General features: G+C 54.5%; 1 protein-coding gene across 1 annotated transcript in view; it reads left to right on the top strand.

The window, feature by feature from the left end:
• The first annotated feature begins 668 nt into the window (after positions 1–668).
• Positions 669–8,806, top strand: part of Itpr3 (inositol 1,4,5-trisphosphate receptor type 3) — a 55,685-nt gene continuing 47,547 nt past the window's right edge. The window contains exon 1 of the mRNA XM_036167182.1: positions 669–999. Within this exon, the coding sequence (XP_036023075.1) occupies positions 911–999 (89 nt within the window). The 5' untranslated portion in view covers positions 669–910. The remainder of the gene's footprint in view (positions 1,000–8,806) is intronic.

Here is an 8,806-nt window from a genome sequence, read left to right as displayed (position 1 = left end):
ATTCCTCCCGGAGAGGGAGCGGCTGAATTGATTCGGAAGTTGGATGTCTTTGTACAAAGGAATGCAGGGAGACAGAGACAGAGAGAGAGAGAGAGAGAGAGAGAGAGAGAGAGAGAGAGAGAGAGAGAAACCAACAACAACAAAAATAAAACCCACCCATTGCTTCATTTCCCCTCCAAGTCCAAGCACTTTCTATTGTGCAATGAAAAGGCTTTTCATGTTGAGAGAAATGAATCCTGATTTGCAACGCTAAGGGCTTGAGCGTGCGTCCAGGCTTAAGACGGCTCTCAGCTGGGCGCGGTTGCCGCAGGGTGACCGTGGCCAAGTTCCCGGGGCGCTCCTCCGCCACGCGTGGGCCACAGGACAGGCTCTTCACCTTTAAGGGTGGAGAGCCGCGAAGTGCAGCGCGGTGCGAGTGGACAGCCGTTGAGGGGGCACGCTAGATCCCGGGGTCCTCTGGTGGCGCTCCGGGCACTTTTGGGGACCCAGGCGCGCGCGCGCGCTGTCGGGGAGGCAGAGCCCGGGGCGCGGGTGCACGTGGGAGCCGCAGCGGGGGCGGGCCGGGGTGTGGCCTCCCCGCCTCCCAGGCGGGATTTGCATGTGTGTGGCGGCCCCAGACTTCCTGCTCCTTCCCAGCTGCAGGTACGCGCGGGCCGGGCCGGGCTGGAGGACTGTGGGCGCGCAGAGACGCGGGCACCTCCTCACCCGGACCCGGGCCGCACCGCGCCTCCTCGCGCTCCGGTGGCCAGGGCAGCCGCTAGCCGGTCCTGGCTGCCCCGATCGTCCCGATCGCCGGGCTGCGAGGTGGCACTACGCCCCTCTCCGCCCAGCGCGCTGCAGTCCTCTGCGCAGAGCCTGGCAGCTCACTCGTGGGCAGTCTTGCCGCCTCGAGCCCCGGAGGGCCAAAGCCATGAACGAAATGTCCAGCTTTCTTCACATCGGGGACATAGTGTCCCTCTACGCCGAGGGCTCAGTCAATGGCTTCATCAGCACTTTGGGGTGAGTGAGCCTAGGGCAAAGAGGGGGGGCGTCGGGGCCGCCGTACCAGCTGCGTGTCTCTTGATGCCCAGTCCCCTGCCCCTCGATGGCGGGCCTGGGCGCCCTAGTCTCCAGAAGCGAGGGGACACTGGCCTCCCTCTCTGAGAGAAAGGAAGTGCGCTGTTTGCTCAGGTAGTAGTCGGGCGCCCTAGGGAGTTCGCAGGAGGCGTCTGGGCCCACTAAGCCCGCCACTTCGGGCACACTCCTTTTCTTCAGTCGTGGCTGAGGGGTTTGAACTTCCTCTGCAAGTGGTCCTGGGGTGGCGCTGGTGGCAGGTGTCTGGGGCCTGAGTTGGAGAGGGCCCGGCTGTGCTTGGCTGGGATTGGGGGTGGGGTGCTAGGGTTGGCTCAGACTGGAGCCTGGCAGTCATCGCTATCACCCCATCCCGGATCGGTTTTTGATGGGTTGAATCTTCTCATTCTCCTTGTGCCGCATCCCTGCTTTAGTAAGAGTGTTTTCTTTACCCTCCCGGTCCAGGCAACCCAGGTTTCGGCCAGCTGGTCCCCCTCCTTCCCCCCCCCCCCACTTCTCCCGGTCAATTTCCTGTGCAGCAACTCTGGCGCCCCTGGTCCCAGGTTCTCCAGATAACTTTACAAACATTAATTAATTCTGACTGCCACCCCCCAGGGTCTAGGCTGGATAAGCAGGGAATCGATTCTGTCCCAGGCTGGGGCCAGGCCTCTGAGCCAGGAGAGGGTAGAGTCCCAGTATCTTTATAGAGAGCCCCTTGGGCACCTTGCTGCTGGAGATATGGAGAGTGCAGGCCAGGGTCTGGTCCTTTTGCCCCATTCAGTGCTGGCTTGCAAGCGCGTGGAGGGGAGGATGGGGTGGGGTGGGGGCGAGGAGGGCGGGAGGGACTATGTTCTGTGGCCTCAGCTTTCCCAGCAACACTTCTGGGAAAACTCTGTGCCCAGAGGCTGACTTCTGTGGGGGCTTTGGAACTGTGTGTGGGGTATCCTCAGTCCGAGGTTAGCCCTACCCTGGTCGGGCAGGTGGGAAGCTTCTGGCTCACTGTGTTTCTCCACTGGTGGCTGGAATTCAGTGTGCTGTAGGGGAGGAGAACCCACAAGGGCCTCTCTGCCAGAGGAGGCTGAGATGGGAGTTCCTTCTCCCTCCCAGCATCCTTCAGGCTCTCCTACACAACCTCCTGGGTCAGATGTAGATTCTTACACACACACCCCCATCAGATTTCTCTTGTGAAGTTACCCGGGGAAGAGGGGTGGAGCCACATCTGGGCCAGCATCTTTGAAGGCCTGGCCCAGAGCAGTGCCAGGGCCCTGGAAGGGGAGGTCCACAGTCAGCACTTCACATTCTTCTGTGGGACAAGGTGTGTGTGTGGGGGGGAAGGGAGGGTGAAGTCAGAGGTGAAGTCCCAAGCTCTGCAGCCTTTTGGAAAAATAGTCACTTCTTTTGCAGATGTTTCTGACTGGGGAGTTGTTTAAGCACCTTGAGGATTGCCAGAGCCAAGGGAAGGGTCTAAGGTCCCTTTTCCCACCCTCAGGCAGGCTCCCTCATTTGGGAATCCCTCTGCATTCTCTCTCTCTCTCTCTCTCTCTCTCTCTCTCTCTCTCTCTCTCAAATTATTTTATGTGTATGGTGTTTTGCTTGCATGTATGTCTAAGTACCGTATGGGTGCTTAGTGGCCGTGGAGGCCAGAAGAGAGCGTTGTCGAATCCCCTGGGACTGGAGTTACAGATGGGTGTGAGCTATCTTGTGGGTGCCGGGGCGTGTGTGTGTGTGTGTGTGTGTGTGTGTGTGTGTGTGTGTGAACTCAGGTCCTCTGCCAGAAGCCAGTGCTCTTAAGCATTGAGCCATGCTGCCAGCCTCTGCTCCCTGTTCTCTGTGTACTGTCTTCCTGCCCCAGGAGCTGCTTGCTACTTTTAGTCCATGTGGACCCCAGGGCAGGTCTCAGGGACATCTGAGAGCCTCTGACCCCAGGGTGCCCCTTCCTATGCAGCTCCCCTAAAGATGGACAAATGGGCTGTAGAGATGGTTCAGAGGTTAAGAGCACTGACTGCTCTTCCAGAGGTCCTGAGTTCAATTCCCAGCGACCACATGGTGGCTCACAACCATCTGTAATGAGATCTGGTGCCCTCTTCTGCCATGCAGGCAAAACACTGTATACATAATAAATAAATCCTTTAAAAAAAAAAAAAAAAAAGATGGTGTGCTGGCCTAGGCCTAATCTGAGCTCACCTCGCCAAACGTTCAAGTGCATTTCCTGGAACCACCCCCCTGGTCTCTTTACCTTTGCTCCTGTGTGGCTCCTGCCTGCCCGCCTGAGTAAATCTGTCCCACCCTCTGAGACCCAGCCCAGAGTGGCCTCATTTGAAAGCTGAGACCCCACCTTCCGGGGCAGAATTGACCCTGTTCTTTCTGTGACGATTTCAAACTGTTCTCTGGTGGGACTCAAGCTCCCAGTAGGCCCAGCTAACACTCGCTGGCAGGGCAGGGCAGGCAGGGTTAGTGAGTCAACTGTGCCATCATGGAGGCTGCACTGTGCTGGGGACCTGTGAAGAGGAAGGGAGCCAGGCTTCCAGCTGATGAAGAATGGGTGGCTGTACTGTAACTCACTGTACCCACGTGGACTCTCCAGGCCCAAGCTGCAGCATCCTTAGGATCTCCATAGTCCTGTGGAGTAGAGTCTGTAATCCCAGCACTTGGGAAGTGGTAGCTGGGGGATCCTGAATTGAAAGACAACCTCTGCTATATAAGGAGCTGAAGGCTAGCCTGGGCTACAAAGAGCCTGTCTTAAAAAACAAACAAACAAACAAACAAACAAACAAAAAATAAGGCAGGCAGACAAGCAAAAAGGTCAGACTTGGCTGCTAGACTCTAAGAGACTGCATGTTCAGTTGGACTGAACCAAAGTCTCCATGCCTTTGCTTCCTTTTCTGCAGTGCTGGAAGTTGGACCCTGGTCTCAGGCATGCTAACTGTGCATGCTGGTTTGAGGCATGCTAACTGTGAAATCTCAGGCATGCTAACTGCATGCTGGTCTGAGGCATGCTAACTGTGCAAGCTGGTCTCAGGCATGCTAACTGTGCATGCTGGTTTGAGGCATGCTGACTGTGCATGTTGATCTGAGGCATGCTGACTGTGCATGCTGGTCTGAGGCATGCTAACTGCATGCTGGTCTGAGGCATACTAACTGAATTCTCAGGCATGCTAACTGCATTCTCAGGCATGCTAACTGTGCATGCTGGTTTGAGGCATGCTGACTGTGCATGTTGATCTGAGGCATGCTGACTGTGCATGCTGGTCTGAGGCATACTAACTGAATTCTCAGGCATGCTAACTGCATGCTGGTCTGAGGCATGCTGACTGCATTCTCAGGCATGCCGACTGTGCATGCTAGGTGCATTTGTTAGGCAGGTTTCCGTGCTCTGCCACTGAGCTCTACCTCAGTCTTCAATACTGCATTTTAATTACGTCCCCAGGGCTGGAAGTGGCTCTGAGAGGCTGTCTGGGTCTTACTCAGAGTCTGTCTATCCCCGACCTTAACTCTGGCCCTGCAGCCTTTCCTGAGCTGTTGGTGCCCAGGGTCCTGAGCCCTGGGGCCGGTGTGATGGAGCTCCTGGGTCTCTCTCAGTGCCCAGTGTCTGGCGTTCGGTTAGTTTGTGACGTGAATTGGCTGAAGACAGGCAGCCTCAGTGGACAGAAGGCTGGGCCCGCTGGGGAGGTGAAAGGGAACTCCAGTAGAGGCAAAGCAGCTTTGGGTCTGGGACCTGAGCACTTGAGACAGCCAGTTAAAACCTCTTGGGTAATTAGAGGTCCCATGAAGATTGTATATTAACTGGGTTGGGAGGCTGGGAGGGGTCTGGGGAGTGGATTCTGGAGGTAGCTGGGACTCAGGGAAGCAGGCCCACACCTGTTCCTGGCAGGGATGCGTGGCTGTGGCTGGCCTCGCCCCTCACCCAGGTGAGGAGACAAAGGCCAGAGCTGCAAATCAGGCCAGCGGCTAGAGAAAGGTGGCCATGAGAATGCAGGGTGGACCCATCTGGTCCCCTGGAGACCTTTTAGTGCCCACAGGGTGGCTGCAGGGCCCAGGGATTGAGCTGGGAGTACAGGTAAACTAAATCTTGAAGAGGCATTTGTCAGGAAGCCTTTGCTGCCCATGAAAGGCCTGGGATCACTTTTTGGGGGGTCTCAGCACCTCTGGACCTGGGTTACCCCATGGTAAGGTAGTCAGCACATAGGGTTGAGGGCCTCTGCCTTCTCCTGTAGTGCTCTCTGTCACTTTCTGTCCTTACCTAACATGAGGCTGGGTAATGGAGATCAGGACCCTAAGAAGTATGGGGGAAGTGTGAGGTGCCCCAGGTTCTCAGATGAGGATGTTCTCAGGCCAGGAACCTCAGGAGCATGATCCCTGGCTCCTGTTCCATCACTAACTGAATATTTCCACAACTCTGCCTCCTCAGAGTAGCTCCCCATGCTGGGGTCAAATCTAGGGTTCTAACAGATGGATTACATCTCCAGCAAACCCTGTGTATTCTCTTTCTTTTAAAAAAGATTTAATGCCGGGTGTAATGGCACATGCCTTTAATCCCAGCACTCAGGAGGCAGAGGCAGGCTGATCTCTGAGTTAGAGGCCAGCCTGGTCTGCATAGTGAAAGCCTGTCTAGGAAAAAAGAATTTAATTATGAGTGTGTGTGTGGGGGTGGGGTGGGGTGGCGAGAGTGAGTACAGGTACCCGTGTAGGCCAGAAGAGGGTATTGGATCCACCTGGGGCTGGATTTAATTATAAGTATGTGTGTGTGTGTGTGTGTGTGTGTGTGTGTGTGTGTGTGTGTGTGTGTTTCATGGAGTCCAGAAGAGAGTATTGGATGCCCCTGGGGCTGGAGTTTATGTGACCATGAGCTGCCCAACATGGATGTTGTGAACTGAGCTTGGGTCCTCTGCAAGAGTAGTACTTCCTTTAACCTCTGAGCCTTCTCCGCATCCCCACCCTGCACATTCCCTAAGGTGTTCAAGCCGTACCTGGGAATGTCTTAGATGAAGGGTATTTAAAAGAAAATCTAGCTCCCAGCGGGATGTGGTGGCACAGACTTGTCATCCCAGCTACTCAGGAGATGGAGACAGGAGGATTGCAAGGTTAATGGAAAGAGGGCTGGGGGTGGAGCTTGGTGGGAGAATGCTTCCTGAGTGTGCACAGGGCTCCCAGCACCGCAGTGTGTGTGTGTGTCCCAATTCCAGGGCAGATACTCAACTGTGGGTACTGCTGAAGCTTTTGGAGACTCCTGGGATTATTTTTTACTTATATATTATTATTTTTGAAGCCCTTACTGGGATGCCTCACTGAAGAGCACAGCACAGATGAGAGCCCTCCTAGACTAGACCTTCTGGTCTTTTGAGACAGCCTTGCTGTGTGGCCCTGGCTGACTTTAAAATTGTGGTCTCTGTCTTCTTGCCTCGAGCTGTCACGTGTTGGGATCACGGGTGTCCACAAACCCGCCTGGTTTCCTGCTTGTGTACCTGGGCCCCAAACAGGCTGTGAGGAAGCCTGTCTGTGTGGGCTGTCTGCTCCTCGGCTCAGAACTGTCTCTTTGCTCTCAAGGGACTTCATGCAGTCACTCAGCAAACTTTCATTAAGGTACCTACTGTGTGTCAGGTCCTGTTTCTGGACCTAGTTCTAGCCTGTTGCATCCTGGACAGCATTGAGCTGATTTGCTAACTCTTTGGGGTCTTTTGAGCCTTAAATGAGAGCTTGTAATTCCTGGAGGAAGGATGGTCCCTCCCAAGCTGCCTGCATTCCCCAGGTGTATTCAGACCTGCCCTGGCTTAAATGTGGCTTCATTGGAAGGAGGTTCTACACTTTTGTTCTTCAGCCCAAGGCGGTGGCTTAGCCTCAGCTAGTCCCATGTTTGCAAACATGGGTTTTGAAAAAAGACTGTTCTCCCCCCCCATTTAAAAACAAGCATGACCCCTGGAGAAAATATGAACCAACTCGGAGCTGTCTGTAATGGTGCTGCCGTGGCTTGTGACTGTCCCTCCCGGCCGCCAGCTCTGTGATTAGCTGGGTGGTGGTGGTGCATGCCATTAATCCCAGCACTCAGGAGGCAGAGGCAGGTGGATATCTGTGAGTTTGAGGCCAGCCTGGTCTACAGAGTGAGTTCTAGGGCAGCCAGAGCTGTTACACAGAGAAGCCCTGTCTCAACTGCTGCCCCCCCCAAAGATATTTAAAAGAAGATCTATGCTGTGTGTGTGTGTGTGTGTGTGTGTGTGTGTGTGAAAGCCGAGGCTGTTCTTGAACTCCTGATCCTTCTGTCACCCCTTCCCAAGTCACAGGCCTGAGCCACCACCCTCCCCGACTCTTTCTTAACAATTTCTCAAGCATTCAGTTCTGTGACATTCCAAATGTCGTGGTGCAGCCATTGTTTTGTTAGGTAGCTGTCACAGCCCCCCCCCCCATTCTGCTTTTAGTGTCCATGAATCTGGCCATTTGGAACGTCCTATCAGTGGAAATAGTGTGTCCTTTTGTGCCGGGTCTGTGTCACTTGGCATAACGTCCTCAAGGTCCATCCATGCCGCGCGCGCGTGTGCGCGCGCGCACGCACGCGTGTGTGTGTGTGTGTGTGTGTGTGTGTGTGTGTGTGTGTGTGTGTGTGTGTGTGTGTGTGTGTGTGTGGTGAGGGTCAGGATATCGGTCTGTCTATCTGTGTCTCTCTGTGTCTCACTCTCCTTCTCCCTGTCTGTCTGTCTGTCTGGGGTTTTGTTTCTTTTGAGACCGGGCCTAGTTCTGTATCTCTGGCTGGTCTTGAACTCATTGTGTAGCCCGGGCTGACCTCCAACTTGGCAGCGGTCCTCCTGCCTCAGCCTGTCAACTGCTGGTATCAGAACCATGCACCATGATGCAGAGCTTCAGCATTTCCTCCTCTCTCTCCCTCCGTCCCTCCGTCCCTCCCTTCTTCCCTCCATCCCTCCCTCCCCCCCTCAGTATGGTTTATGGAGCATACTGTAAGGGGCAGGCCAGGCAGTAACTGAGTGCCACCTGAGGCCTTTCGTGCTATGTGGCTTTGCTGTGCCTCTACAGTGGGACTTGTTTCGAGGTACCCTCTGAGGGCCCCATGGGCTGCTGCTTCCCATCTTTTCATTCCTGTCCTTAAGACAATGCGGAGGCCTCCTTTATCCCTGTAGCGGAACCATCCAGTAACAGAACGTGGAGAACACCATGCTTCCATCCACATTGCCGCTTGGTCCACCCCACACCTAAGCACGTCACCTTTTCAACTCTAGGCAGCTCTCTGTGCCTTCGAAGGTTATGCCTTCCCGCTACCGCATGTACCACATTCCATTTTGGGGGCCTGCTCCCCCATCCAACTCTCCCCAAAGCACCTACATGTAGCTGTAAATTCTCCATTTTCATCCTATAAACCCAAGACCCTTCCAGCTACCCCTCTGTTTAAAGGTATTTTTTTTTAAAGCTTGGTTTGCTTTATTTTATATGTTTGAGTGTTTCCCTGCATGTATATCTGTGGACTGTGAGCGTGCCTGGTGCCCAAGAAAGGCAGAAGAGGGTGTCAGTTCCCCTGTAACTGAAGTTATAAGTGGTTGGGAGCTACCGTGTGGGTGCTGGGAAGCAAAACCAGTTCCTCTGCAAGAGCAACATGTGTTCTTAGCCTTTGAGCTACCTCTTGAGCCCCCAGCTACCCTTCTTTAAAAGTACGTATTCCAAGGCTAGAGAGATGGCTCAGTGGTTGAGGATGTTTGCTGCTTTTGTGGAGGGCCCAGGTTCGGTTTCCAACACCCTTGCCTGTAATCCATCATCA

This window comes from Onychomys torridus, chromosome 18 (genome assembly GCF_903995425.1).
Source record: "Onychomys torridus chromosome 18, mOncTor1.1, whole genome shotgun sequence".
NCBI classification, from domain to species: Eukaryota; Metazoa; Chordata; class Mammalia; order Rodentia; family Cricetidae; genus Onychomys; species Onychomys torridus.
This window is presented reverse-complemented; position numbering and strand designations above follow the sequence as displayed.